General features: G+C 35.8%; 2 protein-coding genes and 1 long non-coding RNA gene across 3 annotated transcripts; 1 reads left to right on the plus strand and 2 right to left on the minus strand.

Moving 5' to 3' along the window:
- Nucleotides 1-1,647: 1,647 nt before the first annotated feature.
- Nucleotides 1,648-8,003, minus strand: LOC125670512 (uncharacterized). Its single transcript, XM_048905720.2, has 8 exons — nt 7,992-8,003; nt 7,482-7,600; nt 7,083-7,215; nt 6,479-6,625; nt 6,001-6,210; nt 5,563-5,793; nt 4,882-4,981; nt 1,648-2,959 (listed from the first exon to the last, which is right to left on the minus strand). The coding sequence occupies exons 2-8, from the start codon at nt 7,545-7,547 to the stop codon at nt 1,807-1,809; spliced, it is 2,040 nt and encodes a 679-aa protein (XP_048761677.2). The 5' UTR covers nt 7,548-7,600; nt 7,992-8,003; the 3' UTR covers nt 1,648-1,806.
- LOC125670513 (uncharacterized) lies at nt 7,481-16,066 on the plus strand. The gene is made up of 2 exons (XR_007368233.2): nt 7,481-7,621; nt 14,645-16,066. It is a non-coding gene; the product is annotated as an uncharacterized LOC125670513 (long non-coding RNA).
- Nucleotides 12,451-19,826, minus strand: LOC125670511 (uncharacterized). Its single transcript, XM_048905719.2, has 8 exons — nt 19,644-19,826; nt 19,391-19,512; nt 18,980-19,130; nt 18,704-18,850; nt 16,228-16,437; nt 15,896-16,096; nt 15,651-15,747; nt 12,451-15,483 (listed from the first exon to the last, which is right to left on the minus strand). Exons 1-8 carry the CDS (start codon nt 19,783-19,785, stop codon nt 14,385-14,387), a joined length of 2,169 nt encoding a protein of 722 aa, XP_048761676.2. The 5' UTR covers nt 19,786-19,826; the 3' UTR covers nt 12,451-14,384.
- Between the last annotated feature and the right edge of the window lie 1,907 nt (nt 19,827-21,733).

Raw genomic sequence — 21,733 nt, forward strand, 5'->3', positions numbered from 1 at the left:
ACATAATCATAGTGACGTCACTATCAATCAACGTCCGGGAGCGCGTTTTACAAAAGAACTTACGACAAACTTTAGATACTGGAATTTTCAACTTTATTGTAAATCACTCACTCCAAATGCAAAATATTTTAAAAGAAAATATTGAAATTAAAGCCTCAGAAAAGTTTTAATTCATTAATTTAAAGTAATAACTGTATAATACAATTTAGGACTTGCGACTTTGTCGTAAGTTGTTTCGTAAAACGGGCTCCAGAATTCTGAACTTTAAAAATTGAAATACTTTGAGAATAAGTTGATTCCATATTGTGAACAATTCATTGCATAGATATTCAGTAGAGCTTTATTCAACCAATCCAAGGAGAATATGCTTTTCCAGGGCGAAGAAAGCTTCATATAAACGCATACCATTGTATCCAACAGAAAGCGCAAGTGATTATAAGTATCAAGATTTAAGAACTATATTTTGGCTACATCTGAATTAATTTTTTAAGGTGGGTATAATCAAAGGTAGCTTAATTGATAAAATGCTGAGTTGTCGTCATATTGTGAGAATACCAACAGCGACATTTTAAGGATTTGTGATATCATGTTATATGGAAAACTGCCTAAGTATATAGAATAGCAAACACTCGAATATCACGACTTGGGTATAAATATATCAATGTAGTGGGTTGTTATACGTTTTATTGACCAGTCGTAGCGTGATCTTCTGGAGAAAGGATTATACTGGCGGCGTTACCAAAACGTGACACGGATGCAGACGACACTTTGAGGCTCTGACGTCATTCCGGAAATTTACTGATTAACTTTATTTATTCGATGAACAAATTGTCACCGAGGAAATAGTATAATAAACCTTACGGAATTTGTCCCGAGAAATGAATCTTGTTTAATAATTTTTTTTCAGTCTGAACTTTTCATAAATTTACTATGTAGGGATAACCATTTAATGTTTTCATCAATGCTGTCAAATTAGCAATCAGCGTTTGCATATATATCCATACAAGGAATAGAGACTTTAAACCGATGGGTTCGATACAGCACATCACATTTCCTTACCCGCATCCGGAAATCGCTTGGTGGATTGCTTTTCTAATTCATCTGAAAATCACAGATCTGTATGCTAGTTTAGTAATTTATTTTCTCCAATTAATCTTACAACTGAATACTCTTTTGGGTTGTTTTAGATGGTGAAAGAGATGATTTTGAAAGAATTCATTTCATATATCAATTATCTGCGTTTTTAAGAAATACATGAAAAAACAATGCAAAATATAAAACCGTAATATGTAGTTCAGTTTACGTCAAGGTATTTGATGAAATTGTCCTAGACTACATTTCCATGAAGACGACACATGCCCAACAGACATTTCGTATAGTTTTTTAACATTAAAAGGATCGAGTCTCATGCTTTAAAACACAGTGGCAATCCTTTAAATTCCTAGATTCTAATAACAATAATCCAGCCCATAAAGTCACCTGATCATTCTGAAACTTCAGTTATCTTTTGATCTTTTACATTTATACAAGTACATGTAGCTACAATTTATTTATTTTTTAAAAACTACTTTGAGAACGCTTTGTAGCCCTATTTGGGTGTAATCCTTTCAAAGAGGAGAATTGTAGATGAAGGTAAAGATAAATAAGTAGATAACAGATTGAATTTATTGGGAAAAAAACCATTTGACGCTTACTCACGCGAGCTAACTCTTAGCTCTTGTGACACAAAGAATTGGTAACATTAAAATATTCGGGGGGTTTTGTGGCATTTAAAAAAAACAGGTATTACTCTAAGTTTCCGAAACACTATAATTTAACACTGGGCTGAGGTTGACCGAGATAGGCTCGAACGCTTTCCATTGTGTCATATTCTTCGTCACAGACCGTTGAAGGAGAGTTTGCATGAGGATTGTTCATAGTGTCATATACTGGATCACTTGTAGGTGACGAAACATCCGGTAGTGCACTGACCCTTACTCTGTTTCCGGTTCCTTTTCCTTTAGGGTCAGTTCCACGTGTTTGTGTAGAGCCTTTGTTGCGACGTGCAGAATTTACCGACGGAGCGGAAGCGGAAACGTTTACTCTAGCATGCGGTTGTTTACTCTCTTGACTCCATTTTATTTTCACACTTTTAGCTTTATTAGTTGAACCGTCATCTTTCCACAGTTTTTCGTACGAGTTTTTCGGTTCCAAACTGGTTCCTGTTTTCTGAGGAAAGGAAACTTCCTTCTTCGTCCGTTTACGAGACATTGACAGGCTGTCGTCTGGAGGAGATTTTGACAGGCTGTCGTCTGGAGGAGATTTTGACGGTTTTTCTAATTTGTGATATACTACTATATTGTTGCTAACATCATGTTTTTCTACATCGGTCAAGTTACTAGAAGCAATATCGTCTGATTTTCGTCGTTCCAGTTCATGATAAAAAACTACCCCCGTATCTGATTTTTCTACTTTATAGTACATATCACCTGTGCCACCTTGTCTATCCGTTTGAACAGATTCATTTTCTTTGCTATCTCTGTGTTTAAAACTTCTACTGGGTGTGTCAGTGGGGTAAACTTTTTCTAAGACAAAATACTGTCCATCTGGTGCCACAGTTCCCGCGCTCCTTGACGTGCCTTTTAATTCAACCAAAGAGGTCTCATCGTAAATTTCTAGTTCGTCTTTAATGTCGCTGTAAGCGCTCTCTAATTCTTTGTGCTCATCATCCGTCGATGCTTCTGTTCCGTTCAATTCAAGGACATTTCCTATAAAACATTTTCGCGGCGGAAGCGATAAACGTGGTCTGTCTACCATAGTGTCTGTGGCCAGCTCTTGTTCCGATACAGTGAGATACAATTCTTCCCCCGAGCTATTTGTCATTCCACAATGTTCGTTGCTTTCAAGCATTACTCTGAAATCCGTGTAGTTGTTTGGGGTGCTCTCGGGGATGTTGATTGCTTTACGTCGTTTTATTTTCCTGTAATGTAGTACATACTAGTATATCAGTACAAGTTTTGTTATATGTAAACCACCATAATCTCCCATTCGATGGTCTATAAAGAGCTCTATTTTGAAAAGAATTTAATATTTTCAGAAGATTGTCTTTCAACAGAAGATGCAATCAAGCAATGTGGCATTCTTTGATTTTATCAGTATTTTCATAAGTTTTAATATGCACGGTTGTGTGTGTGTTGTTTTTTGTTTTGTTGTTTTGGTTTTTTTTTTTTTTTTTTTTTTTGGTATCATACCTTTTTCTGCTCTGAGCACTTTATCGGAGAGAGAGAGAGAGAGAGAGAGAGAGAGAGAGAGAGAGAGATTCGTGAGACACAGGAAAACATTTCTTTAGAGTATAAATGCACACAAAGTGACAGTTTCTTGTCAGGAGAAATATGAAAACCGTCTCTGAGAACAATGACACCAGTCGGCTTTGATTCCGTATGCGTTATCTGATTATTTTCCAATAACGGCCCTCAAGACGTTCGTTGCACTTCTTGAACCTTATTGAACGGAGGACTCCAGCAAGCATGCTGGCAAAATAGCGGACTATGATTGTGATATATTCCCGTCTCTGTTACAGAAATCAACATTAATGACTTCGTTTTAATTGGTAATTTCCATGTTCTGTGGATAAGAAATGGAATGTAATGAATAATTGCGTGAAATTCCAGTATTGCCATTTCTCCGTCACCGTGATAACAAATATATAAGATATTATAATATATATATATATATATATATATATATATAAAAGAGAGCACTGAGTTCCAACAGCACCCGATACCTAGAAGCGTTGGATGTCGGATCCACAACGTGTATACGAGGAAAAATACAAACAATTATACAAAGCACTAAAATGACCAACGACATGAACAACCAGATTGTCAAATTTTCACACACAAATGAGATATATATGTTAATATCCCTTACTCGACTCCTTTGTGAAAATAGAGACTAGTCTTCAGTGTGTCTCATCACCAGGTCTGTGTGTCAGTGTGTCTCATCACCAGGTCTGAGCTTTCTCCTATGAGGAAGCATGAACGATTTACGACCACTAGATCTAAATATTATACCAGATATGTTGAACATATTTCATAAATGATTTCCTTTACTGTGCTTAATCAATTTTCGTGAGATTACAAATTGATGAATTTATCAGAATTCAGTTAACGAGTGTTGTGGAAAGCCACCGCTTGTCCTCCCGTTATGGACAAAAACTTATACGTCGTTAATCTCTTGATTTCGTGGTCTGACACAACCTCTAAATTAGTTTTAAACGACATGGTAAAATCTGAGTACTCTTTTTCATTCAATGGGCATCATTTGTTCTTTGGACGAACAATATGAGTGTGGTTACCTTTTCATCATCATTACAGGAAAACATTATCAAGATTTTTGTTTTTTTTTTTATCATTTTTAATTTCTTATAGGGTTTTCACCCATAGTTGAAAATATAAATATATCAAAGAATTCCAGTCCCTTTACGATTTGAATTTGTTTTTTTTTTTCACTTTTTTTTCTTCAAAGCATGAAGGTGTATTCTAATACTTATATACTTCTATTCATTGTATCAACAACCCTTATTGCATTCCCATAACAACATGTGTGCTGTGTACCACTGAAAATTGAAAATTCGGAGTGGAAGATGATCGTAAATTAATTTAAGTAAAGGTAAAAAAAAATTATAACCTAATTATTTAACATATTTTCTTTATATGTAATTTAGATGTACCGTCATATCGTTTCGTTTTGTGATATTGAATTAAGGGATTGATTCACTTATAGGAAGCTATGTAAAGCCTCCCAGTTAGAATTAGTTGTCTCCCTTTAAGAAAATCAATTAGAAACACAATGCTGATGCGACCGACAAATCGGGCTGCAATAATTGCTACGTATACTCACAGAGAACAGCAGACAACCGTGATCACGATCACCAGCAGTAACAAAGCGGAAAGAACGGCGAGCACGATGTACCACTTAAAATGGTCAGCAAATCCATCTCCTTAAAGAAATGACAAAGTACTTTCAGAACGGAAAGAAAATTACAAAAACTGAATATGATTTTATGTATTGCAGTACCAATCTTCCCAAATACAAAATATTGTAAAAGATTTTATATTGTTTAACGTCGCTCTCGAGAATTTTTCACTCATGTGGAGACCATTGCCGGTAAAGGACTGCCTATGCTCGGCGCTTACGGCCTTCGAGCAGGGAGGGATCTTTATCGTACCACACGTACTGCGACACGGGACCTTGATTTACGGGCATACGTATGATTCTTAGATATATGTACATGATTTTGAAATACATATGTAACCGGTCAACAGGAGATGCTTACTCCTCCTAGGTACCTGATTCCACCTCTGGTATGTCCAGGGGCCGGTGTTTGCCTAGCTCTTTATTTTGTATTTGAAGTTGATCACTGTTCGTCATCTTCACCTTTCATCTGTACGTTATACGATAAGTGAGTAAAAAAGCCCAGGTGAATTATGGATTGATGGCAGCTGAAGTTCACGTTTTACAGGAGTGCAGGAATGGATTTTTACAAAATCATGAATATATTACAAAGAAGGTAACTATGACCTGCTCCCGAGCTGTTGTTATTTCTGGTGAATCCGCTCGATTGATTGGTGGCGATAGTTGATATTTTTTGTCGTACTATAAGGGTCATCTCTGTCACGTGAGAGGAAGTGACGTCATTGTATTGACACAACACTCTCAAATAATCAGCACAGGGACGGAATTCAGTAGACAGTTTTCCGTTAGTGTCTAATCTTCCAGCTACACAGTGGGTAGAGGAAGAACTTGGTAAATCTGTAAAATGATTGGGTCTTGTTTATTGGATTAGTTTCTAATTAATAGTATGTAAAACACTATACGACATTCTTGTTTAGAAGATACATATGCCTTAAAATTCTTTATTAGAGTTGTTTTGATATTCATGGTAACATTGGTAATATGCCTTAAAATTCTTTATTAGAGTTGTTTTGATATTCATGGTAACATTGGTAACTTTCTCACCAGTGCCGAAAGTCATCTGATGTCTTCTAAACAGTCCGACCCAGTATTTATCGTCAGCCATTGGTGTTAGCAATGATTGTTTGGGAATAAGAAAAGACTGAAATTCCAGTATGCCCTCTGCTGTCTGATAACTTTGTTCTACGGCATCCGGCCAGGACTGCACAGGTAAGGTATATATCTGCAGGTGATGACTATGGGGGAAACCCAGGACTGACAATAATAACCTACATTTTACCAGTCTATTTTTGAAAAAAAAAACCAACAAAACAATAGCGTGTAAAATGCATGGACAGGGTTGTTATATTTTGATATTTGTATTTCCTAGGACTTAGATTAAAGAATAGCACTCTAATCCCGATGAGATGAATTTAAGCACGTATATATCGACTGTAGAATGAAGTTGGATAGTATGTCAAAGGAAAAAGCACAATTTCAATCACTGGGTCACTGAATTTAAAAAATCTGATATACAACTTACCTGTTCGGTACATATATCCTATGTCGTCATCAGCACACGGCAGGACTATTGGTCTTCCAAACTGGTAGTACTGGGCTCCAGTGAGGTTGTACTCCCCTATGTAACCCGAGGCAAGGCACTCCCCCAGTCCTTGGTGCTGCTCAGAAACTGAACCAATCAGGATCATTTATCATCAAATTTATCTGTTTTGCCCCTCAATATTGTACGAAAATAACACAAATCCTTTAACAGTTGACATGCTATCAAGGTTGGTTAATAACCTTCGAGTTAATGTGATAAAGCACTTTGCACGTGCTTGTAGTTCGTTGCTTTGTTATTTTTCATTTATGATAATGATATGTTTGAATTACTTGAATACAGGGTGACTGATTCAATAATAACGCAATTGCCTGTTTGTTTTGAGTATTTTCACCCATTCGTGTAAAATTTAAAATGCAAAAACCGACAAGCGGTTAGGATATCTAGTATATTATTCCTGTTTACCACATCAAATGAAACATTGACATTTCTTTTGTTATTGTCTGATAAAATGATATCAGACTGTCTCCTGTAAATCACGTGTCAGAACTTTTAATTTAATATTTATACTCGTTATTTGCCTCACCTGCTTGATAAACAACAGCAATAATACTACTGTCGCCACAGAAATCAGCCTTTGAACCCGAGCACCTCTGTGGATAACATTTCACGAGTTCAGACAAGCGGGAATTGTCCAGGAAACAAAAGCAGGCATCGGACTGAAGAAAATCATACAGTTTCCAAGTCAGTCATAATAAGTGAAAGTAGGAATTTTGTCTGTAAAATGTGAATATGTGACGATTTTTAATTTCCACAACATTAAGGTAATTCTCAAGAGCGATAAATAGAAATAATTCATATACAATGGAAAGGCTATAATAATGGTTTTGGATCTGAAGCATGTTGATGTTGACCAATTGTCTCATTAAATGGTTTGTTTTGATTTCTACTTCACAAGAAGGGAAAACACGAGGACTATACGCACGCTCAATGCAAAGAGGGTGGATTCTTCACAATAGTCGTAACAGGACTTGACATCATGAGTAACCATTGTCGTGGTATTTCGGATGGAGCTTGACAAAGTGGTGCCGCCATTGAAACAACCTATAAGGTAATCATCAAACTGTAAGTATTTCTTAATATTTCACGGAAATGTGTTATCCCATGAAAGAAAGGATAAAATGAATAAACCCTGCAAAACACACATCATGGTTTCATTCAATTTCGTGGACATTAATCGAATTCCCGGATAGCTAAATTCATGCTGTTCATTTATGGACAAATACCGTTCGCCGTTGATCACATAATCTCGAAGTCTGACACAGCCACGAAATCAACAAATATCGGTTTTCAATGAAACATGACGGAACGGTTGTAGTGGGTTACTCTGTTGTCCTCTGTCAATGATATACATGATGAAGAGAGAGAAGCATTGCATGCTCATGTATCACGGTGGTACTTTGCAAAACGAAAACATACGTCATGAGTTACCTACCAAGGATCTTTATCCACCTTGTGTACTTCACGTAGGCACCGATCCAGAAGGTTTGGTTGGCAGGGGGAGTGGAAAGATCTACCGTATCTTCTGATACATTGAAGGGGATCTCTGACCCAAGAGGTTTACATACTTCTTTTGCCGATGCCCAGTGACTTGCAAACTGACTTACACTGGCCTGAATTTCTGTTAAATAAAATACGTGACATAACTTTCAGTAAAGTTGGATGTTTTATTTTCTAATATGCAACAAACCCTATCGCTCTATCATTTTATTGTACATTGGAACATTCGGTCGTCACTGGTGAATTAAACAAATAGATTTGAATACTTCCTTTGTAAGGAAATTCTTATTTGTGGTTTTAGTGGTTCTTAATATTGTTAAAAGTGAACTTATAGTGAAAAATATGAATAAATCCGCATTTTCTCTATATTTCCCACCAGTTTGAAGATAGTCAGCATATCGCAAATAGTGTGGTCGTTATAATGATCTAGTTTCCCAAAACAAGTGGGTCAAATGCTGTCTGACGTGTTTCATACCGATTTATAGGCCGTTCCTGGCACACTTATTTTGACTACGGATTACTCCATTTACCTTACCAAGACATAGGGCTCATGGCGGGTGTGACCGGTCGACAGATAATGCTTACCCCTCCTATGCACCTGATCCCACCTCTGGTATATCCAGGGGACCGTCTTTGTTCAACTCTTTATTTTGCATTGCTTATAGAAGCTATGAAATTGATCACTGTTTGGTATCTTCACATTTCATGAAAGCACTGTGACGAAACACTTACCTTTCCCCCAACAAAATATGATCGTTGAAATGAAAATAGAAACAGAAATAACATTTATAATTCCCATTCTAACATCACTGATTTATTCATTTACTGCATGTCGAATGACCCAGAACCACAAATCCCCATTAAAATCCTCGTGTATGTAATCCTTCCTTTCCTAAGCGGATATGCTGGTCCATCATTATATGTATCTTATCTGAAATTACGGCACATCCTTTATTACATGTAGCTTAATTAAATGAAGACGTCTGTCTTGTATAGGGTCGAATTAATGTGTGAATCGTAAATTGAAAAAAAAACCAAACAACAACATCAAAACTATATTTTTCACTTTTGATGTACTTTTAATGCTACTATCTGTTAAGGTATAATATTCCACATTACTTTTCAATGTAGGGGATATTTGGCAATGGTAATAGAAGTAATTATTGTCTAGTTTAAATAACCCTCCATATGTATATATATAGGCTTATCATCAATTCATCTGTAGATGTAGGTAATGATTTGCTCCGGCTGCGAGTCCTCTGCTTGACTACTGTGTAGGTAACATGTGGAGGGTCTCGGTTCTGTGATCCAAATATGAAATAAATCCAGTGGTTTTTATTGAAAATGGTTTACATTTAAACTAGCATCAAATTATCAAATCAATATGAGTTTTAAGCAGTGCCTGATATTATGATTGTCCCCATATTATGGATTATTGAATAGTTTTAAAACAATGCATTAATTAAACGTAACAGCAATCGTAGCACATTTCCATCAGTTTTAGGAAAGAATTCGTTTCTATGCCGTCTATTTAACTCGACGAATACAAATGAAGGACGTAGCTACTTGTTTTTGTTTTAGATATTGTTGTTGCAAGCACTCTTGTAATAACACTGTTTTGATTATTACGATGTCGCGTGTAATAATCACGATAATCCTCAGTCTTAAAATAACCTAGTAGTTAGAACACTGACTTCGTATCCAGGAGGTCTCGAGTTCGAGTCTCAATTCCGGCGCCGCGTCAAATCTCAGATGGTTAACATTGGTAGTGACTGTTCCTTCGCCAAGCGTCGGGCATTAGAAGTAAGGGTCACGGGTCTTTCGGTTATGACTTTAAAAACGGAGGTCCTGTGTCACAGTAAGCATTGATACAATAAAGAACACACTGCGACGGCCTAGAGCGCTATACATGGATCATAATTTGTGGGGCTTCATCTACAACTGGAGGCATCTCTGTATGAAGGGAAAATTCTCGAATGCGATGTAAACAATCGTAATTATAGTTTCATAACAAATATAATGTGAATGATATTTCAATGCATTATTCATATAACAGCTGCTGTAACACTGGTTGTAATTTTGTACTTCCCCTTCTCACCGAGTAATCGTGTACAGGGCTCTTCTACATTTTACTACCTGCGTCAACAACAACAATAAAATGGCTAGGAAGATTCACGAAGGAAAACCCGTATCTTTCCAAACAAATAATCTCCTTCTGAAAAAAGCTTCCTACTAACTGATAATTATTTAGAACACACATTTGTAGTGTGTCTGTAATGCGAAGCTTTTTTATTGCTCTTTGGTATGCTCTTGCTCTTTTACGGCGGTGTAGAAAGGCCAAATAAAAATATATTATTCGTTCGGAGGAAATAGCAAGTTGTTCGGATGAATTAGCAAATTGTTCAGACAATTTAGTAATTCGTTCGGAATTACTAATTTGTTCGGACGAAATATAAATTCGTTCGGAAGAATTACCAATTTTTTCGCACGAAACAGAAATTCGATCGGACAAATTAGTAAATTTCGAACGAATTATCAATTTGTTCGGGCGAACTAGCAAATTGTTCGGACGAATTAGAAATTCGTTCGGACGAGTTAGCAACTTTTAAGGGACATTTTTGTCGTATCTTTATAGAGAGCATGTACATGTAGGTATATAAATATATGCCTATAGGGAGGGTTGACAGCGGAGATTTCCCCTTTTTTTCGTCTTTTTACATGTTAAAATTCTTTTTGTCCGGCCGCCCTCATCCCTTTTTGTCTGTCCTCAAGCTCCCTCTTTCAAAAACGATGTTACGCGGCTGCTCGTGTCCCCTTCTCACTTTCAATAGTAAGGGACAAGAGTATGTTTGTGCCCCTCCTCAAGCTTTTGGGATCCCAAACGAGGTCCTCATCTTTATAATAAATATTGTTTGATAACAATCTCCCTATGATTTTGGTGTTAGAAATTTCTGTTCTAAAATTGTTATTTGCTATAATGATTGGATATCCAGATTTGTGTTGACTAAACTTAATAGGTTCTGATTGACGCATAATTACATTATTGCCGTCCCGTACAAAATTGACTTCCTATTTAATGCGTAATACTCCGTTGTATGGAAAATTTTCATCTGATAAACTTTTACGCTTGATTTTAGTCTTATTGGGAAATAATCATAACACAATTTTACAGCAAAATAGAATTCTTATAAATACAACTCATATTGCTTTACATTATTGATTTCCAAGATAAATTTTTCTAGTTTTTTGTTTATTTTGGCTCAAGCATGCACCTGCCCCCCCCCCCCTCCATATTTTGGATTGTATTCCCACCCTATTAACTATGACGCCACTGAATGTATGTGGTAAAACTTGTGTAAGAAAATATATGTAATGGGAATGGGGTAATGCTTTATCTAAAAAAGCTATTAGGTTGAGTTCCAGTCCTCATGCATACACAGATCTTAGCCGTATTCACGTGACAATCCCGAGGGGAGGGGTTTAGGCCTACCTTAAACTTTTAAGACTGAGCTTGATTTGGGGATTCCCCACCATTTTTCAGCTTGTTATTTCAGGGGTTGGGGGGGTCGTCTCCATCTTGATTTAAAAAATGTTTATATGGAAAATTTTGGAATTGAATCCCGTATCAGCATGTACCCCAACTAAAGTTTTGTGCCCCCCTACCACCACTTTAAGATATTTGACTGCGCCATTGGCTTTGCCTTGTAGTTGATAACAGCTAACTCGTCCGAACAAATTACTGATATGTTCGGACAAATTTACCTATTCGTTAGAACGAATTTCTGTTTCGTCCGAACAAATTGGTAATTTGTCCGGTTACTATTTCGTCCAAACAAATTATTAATTCGTCTGAACAAATCGGTTATTCGTCAGAACAAATCGCTAATTCGTCCGAACGACTAATATATTTCTAGTTGGCCTTTCTACGCCGCCGTACTCTTATCTTCACAATACTTGTCATTGATTTTTTTTCTTCATTTTACGTGATCAGGTAATACACACCTCTTAGGTTGTAGCGTTATTCGTACTAGTATATCATGTTTCATATCTGTTCACTGTCATTCCGAGGCCTCCTTGTATCTAAATTGGTACATTTTAAAAGAAAGAATTTGATAGGGAACAAGTTATATCGGTGGACAAAGTTAAGATTTAAACAGTCGTATCTCAAATCAAATTCATTAATAATTCCGCTAGTGGTTGCCCACTTTTTCCCTACTTTCAAACATTCATGAAATAATTGCAGCCCAATTACAATCTGTAGAATGGATATCTCAAACCTGTTATTTATTCTTACTACCAAACAAAATGTAGTCACGTGATTCGCAACACTTAGAAGGATTGCTATGATTTAGCAAAAGTTTGATAGAAGAAAAAACCACCACTGACTTCTAGAATTTCCTCATCTCTGAATATGAAAACTTGACGAGGTATGAACAAAATTCTTGTTTACCCAAAATTCAAATCTTCAAAAAGCAAAAAAGACTTTCATTTACTATGTATAAATTCACAACAAAAATGAATACATATGTCAATATTTTGCCATATTGTATTTCTTAAAAGTGACAATATTAATTATAGTGTCATATTACCTACACCCAGTAATTATAAACTTGTGATATATTTTCCCTGGGGGATTTCTTGCGATGTAGCCAATGTGACTTGTTCATATTTTGCGTAGAACGTTTAATGGAAATGGTAATATTTATAATTTTTAAAGTATGTATTGCCATAATAAGACACTTTTGTCAAGGGGGAAAGGCGCAAGAATACGATACTTGTTTATCTACAGTATGTAAAACGAGAACAATTTGAGGACTTTAACTTTTATAATAATAATAAAACTTCGCTACATCCTAGTTGTATTGCCCCCCAAGTATATTTGTCTAAAAGTGAGCAGTGCTTAGTGGTAAATATGTCAAATATACAACACTGCAGTCTGAACACGAGGACGTTCATACTTTTTACTACCTTTAAGAACAGTCAATATCAAGACAAATGGTAGTTCGTATCGTGATTATTTTTATCCGTATCTCACAACTCGAGGATCTGCCCACGCGTGCAGATAGGAATATAACTATCAACTTCCAGAAAAAATAAGCCTTACACAAAAATGGTAGAAATTGTAATCTCTTTTAATTGTTTGGTTCCAAAATCCCATTATTAATACACGAGAGAGAAAAATGAATGCTTATAGGATGGATAATTCGATTATTTTGAAGGTAATACTTTATCATACATAAAACATGTGAGGATTAAAATCCCCCAGTGTAAATTGTAGACTCCGAGATTTTATATTTTGTCATGAAACAAGAGCTTAAGTATGTATCTAATTAGAGTTTACCTTTCTTTTGTTTTTCTGTAATGCTTCTTTCAGCTGCCATCGTATCCATTTTAATTTGTGTCAAAATAAACTGTTGTAAAGACTATATAAAAGATGAGTCGTACTTCACAAACAAGGAGAAAACTGTAGAAAAACAGAGAATTACTAGTACTGTGTTGTTAAAAGGAAGATAGTTCTCATGAATTCATACCTTATTTATGATTTAACTGTCCTTAAAATCCATCTTTGACTCTTGCTTGTGTTATGTAATTATTTTTGTTATACTGAACTCAGTACAGAGCTTTTCAGCAAATAGATACAGTATCCTACAACCCATAGCTTGTAAAAGAATACCTTTTGACATTTTAGATGAATAATTTTCAAACATTTTTAGAAATTCGTATGAATGAAAGGTGAAGATAACGAACGGCGATCAATCTCATAACTCCTATAAGCAATACAAAATAGATAGTTGGGCAAACACGGACCCCTGGACACACCAGAGGTGGGATCAGGTGCCTAGGAGGAGTAAGCATGAATATAAAGATATCAAATACACAATACTATAAGCCCTAGTTTACACAATAAAGAATATGTTTGGTATCAAAACAAACTTTCGACATTTTAGAAAATAAAAAGGTTCATATTTAGTCAAAAGTATTTGATATGATTTTAAAAGATCGTTGCGCACGAAAATAAATTAGACATATGTTCTCAGAGATTTATCCTAACAACTTACGTTATAGTAGAACACAAACGTAAAAAAAAAAATGCAGTACAATGGTGAATGAATTTTGAAACGATTGATTTTGCTGTTGCAACAAAGTATGAGTATACATGCATGTGCTTAAAACATGCATAAGGTTTCAAAGTTGGTAATTTATATGAGTGAATAAGACTTGTATAGAATCGTTAGACCAGTGCTGAAGTACGAGTTGTTTTTCCTTGACACATTCGGGAAATCGTCTGTTAGTTGTTATTCGACACACTTTAGGGGGTTTTCTACGCTCATTTACTCGGGAAATCGTCAGTTTTCGAAACATTTTGTTCCGATGTCTCCAGTGAATTATCTAAATAATCACGCACACTTTCCAAAGTATCATAGATATCCTCATTAGTAGACTGTGTGGACCCCTTCCGATCTCTCTTAGTGTGATCATACAGAGAGTTACGCATGTCTAACCCGGTCTTTTTCATACTCAGTGGAATGACATAATCATTTGAGTCATATTCAGGCATCACATGTTTGCTTGTTTTGTATTTTCTAGAACTGCCACGATGGAACAACGTCAAAGCTGGAGCAGATGTTGTTGATTTTAAAGCACCATGTGGGTGAAGAGAAGTCTCTTTTAAACCGTGAGGCTTACCCCTCATACTCATGGATTTCTTTGTTTTATTGAGATCGACTTCATATTCCTCTTGTACAACACCTAAGCTTCCTTCTCGCGAAGAAGCAACACGAAATATTCTGGATGGTTCAAAAGAAGCTGCCCTTCCACCAACCCATTTAGAGAGGGGAATTCTGTTGGCTACCGCCCGTAGAGTGGCGTCCACATTTCTATTTGCATTGCCTTCTAATGTAGGTTTAGGCTCCAACACATGATAAAAATGATCATCGTCTTGTTCTACTTTGTTAGATTCACTAGTGTCTGAAGTCTCTTTATTCTTGATTTCCTCGAGTATATAATATTCACCCTCAGGAATGATATCAGGAATGCTATGCCGCGGTGTCGGTGGAGGGGTAGGTGGAGTGGGTGGTGGGTCTTCATCATACATTTTGATAACACTTCTGATTACATTATAGTCAGACTGCCTTCTAACAGGAAGGTCAGCTAATCTTGAGGCCCCTGGTCCACTCGTTTGAGAAGGGTTTTCAACTGGAGCGGTCGGTAAGCTTTTTTTCTTACTTTTCCACTTCAAACTTCTTTGTTTTTTCTTTTCTGGGAGAGAAATCGATTCATTCCGCAGTTGAATGTCCGAGATCGTTGATATTGCGTCTCCGTCTGTAATAACGCTGTAGATGCTCTCAATTTCTGTGTACAAACCATCCGAATGAACTTCGGTAGGAGACGTATTAAGGATGGATCGGCGTTTCTTCCGCAATGTTCTACAGAAGATTATTCCCAATTATTTTTGTTTTTTATTAATTTTCAAAAAATACTTCCACATCCAATTTTATTACATAATTCAAAATTTACCTGCATCCTATTCATCTTATATTACTCTTTTTATTATGAAATCATTTCATAATATACTCCATATTTGATTACTTACAATACTATCCAACAGACTCCAACGATAACTAGAGCAATCAGCGCAATGGCAAACACAGCGATGAAGATGAACCAGTCCAAATTCACAGAAGTAGTATCTGTTAGAAGGATAGAAGATGCACGGTTATTCAATCTAGAAACATCTATGTTTCGCTTCCGTCCGAAATATTAATTAAAGGTGGAACAGAACAGCGAATGGAAATGTTGTAATACACACAGTAACAATTTTATGTTTCAACAAAGTACCTGTATTATCGATAATATTTCCGACTGTCGTGGTCGTAGAAACAACTGAAGTCATGTGTATACTATTATTTGTTTCTTCTGATTGTTTAACTTCGCACAACACTGGCAAGCTTTCGTTACAAAAGCGATAGGTTATCTTTAGTTTTCCTGACGCGTTGACTTCCCCGGCAACACAGTGAGCTGGAGTTCCTGGAGGTATTTCTGGAAAGAAGAAAACCACGATAAGAGTGACCTGTATTTGGACGGTGATTTTGAGCCTATTCCATGTAATACACATGCAGGCGTAAGAAAATGGGAATTTATTGAATCATATGAATGTAAATTGAACTTACCAGTTCCAAACTCCATTTTGTGTCTTCGAAGAAATCCGACCCAATATTGGTCACCTACTATTGGCTGACTTAGGTCCTGCAACCGGAACCGAAAAATCACAAATTCGAGCAATCCAAACTGATTTCCATAACTGTTGTCCACAGCTTCCTTCCATGACGTCACAGGTAACGTGTACAAACGAAAATTATGGGCTGCTGGAAAATCGAGCCCTAAAGAAAATAAACAGAAAACACAGAATTTCGTGAATGTTTTCAGAAATCATTCTCTAATTAGTTGGGTATGTGAAGTGATTAAAAAAAATGGTAAACGTGATAATTTGCATAACGGCGAAGAAGTGATTCCTTGCATTAAATTTTATGTTTGAAATAAAATTTATCGACTTCTAAAAATACTGCTAAATATAAATTGAAATACACTTGGCATTCTGTGCTAATTTCTATAGTCCCCACCCACTGACGTCATAATGACAAGCTGTTGATTTGCATGCGTTGAGAAATGTACATATGGAGAAACTAACACATTGGAACTTTTTGAAAACTATTTTTAATTTGAAAAGCTCAACTCCTAATTATATGATATATGGAGAATCTGGGCGTTTTCCGATGTATATCAAGGTTTATTCAAGAATGATTGCATACTGGGCAAAATTGTTACACTCAGAAAATAAAATTGTTAATATTGTTTATAGATATTTTTGTACCCAGTATGACAAAGTTGGATATAAAAACCCTTGGATTGACTGTGTTCAAAAAAATTTAAACGTGTGGAATTTCAAATATTTGGAATGAGCAAGGTTATTGCGTAAATGTTAAATGGTTATCTACAACAGTTAACCTGATCTTGAAAGATCAATTTATTCAGAAGTGGTCTTCTGATATTGATGACTCTTCTAAGGACCAGGTTTATAAACTTTTCAAACATTGTTTTGGTTTAGAGAAATATGTACTTACTCTGCCTGTAAAATTAAGAAAATTATGAAATTTCGCACTTCAAATCACCGATTACCCATAGAGATAGGAAGATGGCATGGTATTCCCCTGAATGAAAGATTATGTACATTTTGTAATAAAGGAGAAATAGGAGATGAATTCCATTTTATTTTACAGTGTCCAACCTTTTCACAATTAAGGAAAAAAATACATAGACATTTTTTTTTATGAAAGACCAAATGTTCTGAAGTTTTCTAATCTATTGTCAACTCAAGATATGAAAATATTAAGAAATCTCTGTGTTTTTATTTCTCATATTTTTGAGATTGTCTGTTGTTCTTCGTAATAGTTCTTCTGCTACATGTACTTCTTAAACGTAGTACTATTATAGTTATTTATACTTATTTTATGTTTCCCTCTGGTATCTAAGAAAGCTGTATTATTCCATATATTAACCTCTGACGATTTTTCTTGCATGTACATTGTATTATATTTATTGTACCTCATATACTGTTTAGCATGGTTTGAGCGAAATATATCGAATTGAATTGAATTGGAACTTCAAAGGGTTATCACAGTGAAAACATTTGATTAAATATGAATGTAAAAATTTATATTTTTCTTTTCCTAATTTTACTTCCGAAATTTATTACCAAATTATGGATACGATATAGCTAACATTTTAATTCATGGTACAGTTGTAACATAATGTTCACTACGATTATACCATTATAATGAATCGACAATTATCCCTAGTTATGCTTCCCCATAGACACTTCTATTTACAAATAAATTAAATATGTAATATTTCGTTTCACGCGTCCGTCTCTTACACAACTGTGTACTGACAAATATACTGTTGGTAATGAAAATTTCCCCTTCATCGTTACGTGTTATTCATGAGCACTTTATACATATGTATATATAAAAAAATTAACATCAAGGTTCAAAATTACCCCATGTCCGTAAGTCCGAGACTAGTAAAAAATAACATCGCAGACTAATAAACTCCCTATGGAACTAGTCCACATGGACTAGCGAAATATCAATTTTGAATTGGTTAGGATTTTTGCAAATTTGTCAGAGTCTCTTAAATGTTTGAACTTATGGTTGAATACCTGCATGTTTAAGCATCTGCATGACAATGACATGATGACTATTCAAATATGAGCTTTATATCAGGGTTACCCCGAGTCTCTCAGAGGTTATCATATGCTTCTAAAGAAAATGAAAGAAAGTGCGGTTGTCGTTTTATACTGTAGGTGTCAGAAACTCAACTATTTGCAAGGTTTTGGTTTGATTAAATATCATTGAATAAAGATGAATTTATAGATCATCTTTTTATATGATATGGGTGGACTAGTCCGTAAGGACTTTTGCTTGAAAAAGCTAATTTCACACCCTGAACATTTAACAGTTACTTACTTTCATTAGATCTATATGTGAGTTTTAAATGTCACCACACCACATTTTAAAAGTTTTTTCCAAAGAAAAATCATGTTAGAAGATAGAAAGAAAGAGAGGGAGAAAGAGAGACATGTCTCACTTGTTCGATAGGTGTATCCCAGCCCATTGGTGTTGCAGGGTAAAACAACAGGTGCACGGAACCCGTAATAACTAGTCCCATCCTCGGTAAAGACGCCAGTATACTGTGAAGCTAAACATTCCTCTGATCCTACAAATTCTGCTGTGTCTGAAAATGGATGAAGGAAAGAACCTTTTTTAAAAAATCAATTATTTCAGGGAACTGCTTTCTGTCTCTCTCTTCTCTCTCTGTAAAGTGTTCATAACTTTATGTTTAATAATGACTAATTCTGCATACCTATCTTGTAAATCATTAAGGACACCAAGTTGTTTGTAACTAAGGTTTCACCACAGAAATCGTCCTGATTCCCTGAACATCTTTGAGGGTAGCAAGGCCCATTATTACTGACAGTGGGAAAATTGTTAGTGAAGCAGTAGCATTGTGTACTCTGAAGACAAAAATGCATCAGACATGTAGTATATAAATAATTCAGGAATCTACAATCAACAAATCATTCTGCTTTTTCTGCAGCACTACATGTATTTAAAAAGTACTGGGAACAAACCGCAAATTGCTGTATATCGGTGAGTTGTTTTTTTCATGCTATAAATACATGTACATGAAAAATATTTAATCCTTTCCCATTTTGTATTTTAAGCAAATTTAAGCTTGTAGACAGTAAATGATGACTTTCAGTAAAATACTTACACTCAAGGCAAAGTATGGTAATCCTGTACAATATTCAAAGCAGCTATATACATTGTTTTCTTTCAACGTCGTTGTCCTATTTACTAAGGAAGAAATTGTGCTTTCAGTAACTCTAAAACATCCTGAAATTTTAATCAAACAATTAAAATACAACGGGAAAACTCACATGATAGAAAACGTGTAGATCACTATGTGGCTATGCTTAATTTTAAGTTAATCCTTTATTGAATGGAACACCCAATTAACTTATTACCTAGCATTTTCAACCACGAGGAGTACAATCCGTAGGCACCTATCCATGCTAACCTGCCCCTATCAGCAGACGACACAGAGATCGTGTCAGTGTTCGTGCTGAATGGAGTCCTGGATCCCAGGGGTGTGCTGCAAAACTGCATGGCGGTTCTCCAATCACCATTTGATCGACTAATATTTGCCAGAATAACTAAGGAGAATTCACATCAATTTATATACAAACAAGATAAGAACAACACATATGTTACACACAAGTTCGTATTTAGTCTCAATGAATATAATTTGTTTCATCACGTGTGAGCAGAACAATGTCTCTTATGTTTAAAGAGGACGTACAGATTCGTCTCAAAATTCAATCACAAAATAATGAATCTTATGATCCAAACTTACCGTTTCCATTACAAAGATCATTTTCGGAAGCTACAATCGTTATTAATACCCAAATACGAAAACTCCATTCCATTATTTACAATATGATTTCTATGTGGCAAGGATATTGTATAACTAATGAGACGTCAAACGGAAGTAAGCGTTTCTCGAGCCATCGGAAACAGTGTATACTTCTAACACGAGGTCCGCATTGTAATACAATGCAAATGACCCCTGCATTATTAGTGGACGTTATTAAATAAAGCGTACCTCGCAGGGCTACAATTACAGATCTGAATAAAATTTCAAGATGGAGGTACAATTGGAAATCATTCATCTATCCATTGTTGAAGTGTGATAAGTAAGAAGTGTCTTATTCAAGAAGAAAAAAATCATATAATAATTATGATTACACATGTTTCTCAAAACTTCCTATTCAGAAATAAACAAATCCAGATATAGATTCTACATGTGTTTATTTATATCTTAGAAAAGCATTATTTCTGGACATCACGGACGTAAAATACTGGCATTATTATAATAGACAACGAACCCTCTATCAAAATTGCGAAAGGTTTAGGCACCAGGGTGGAGCTAGGTTGTCACATATTTTAGGTATTGAAAATGTAATTGACAACTTTTGTTACTTCTGGGCATCAAGCAGATTATTATAATAAGCAACGTAAAAGGTATAAACCCTGGGTTCAGGTTGATCGTGTTATGATCATATCTTACTCCTCCTAGACACCTGATCCCACCTCTGGTATATCCAGGGTCCGTGGTTGCCCAACTCTCTATTATGTATTGCTTATAGGAGTTATGAAATTGGTCACTGTTCGTTATCTTCACCTTTCATAGAGGATACTGAGATGTGAAATATACGTGTAAGTACATGAGACAACAATTCGCCTTTGGTGATCAGGTCTTCCAACAGTCTGTTGGAATTCCCATGGGCACGAATTGTGCTCCTTTGTTAGCTGACCTGTTTTTATATTCATATGAAGCAGAATTTATTCAAAAACTTCTACGTGAGAAGAAAAAATCTCTCGCTGTGGCCTTCAATTCGACATCTCGATATATCGATGACGTTTTGTCTATTAACAATAATAACTTTCATTCATATGTCGATTTGATATATCCCTGTGAGCTCGAAATAAAGGACAGCACAGAGTCGTCCACTTCTGCTTCGTACTTAGATATTTTATTGAAAGTAGACATTAACGGCAAACTGACAACTCAACTGTATGACAAACGGGATTATTTCAGCTTCTCCATCGTCAACTTCCCATATTTATGTAGGAATATTCCATTATCACCTGCATATGGTGTTTATATATCTCAACCGATTCGATATGCAAGAGCTTGTTCTGGGTATAGTCAGTTTTTAAATCGAGGTAAGCTACTGACAAACAAGTTGATGGTACAGGGGTTTCAACAGTCTCGATTGAAGTCAGTATTTTGCAAATTCTATGGTCGCTATAACGATCTAGTTCGTCAATACAACCTATCACTGGGTCAAATGCTGTCTGACGTGTTTCATACCGATTGTTTAGCCGTTCTTGGCACACTGATTTTGACTGCGGATAACTCTGTTTACCTGGTCAGGATATAGGGCCCATGGCGGGTGTGACCGGTCAACAGGGGATGCTTACTCCTCCTAAGTACCTGATCCCACCTCTGGTGTGTCCAGGGGTCCGTGTTTGCCCAACTATCTATTTTGTA

The sequence above is a fragment of the Ostrea edulis genome, chromosome 4, assembly GCF_947568905.1.
Source record: "Ostrea edulis chromosome 4, xbOstEdul1.1, whole genome shotgun sequence".
Lineage (NCBI taxonomy): Eukaryota > Metazoa > Mollusca > Bivalvia > Ostreida > Ostreidae > Ostrea > Ostrea edulis.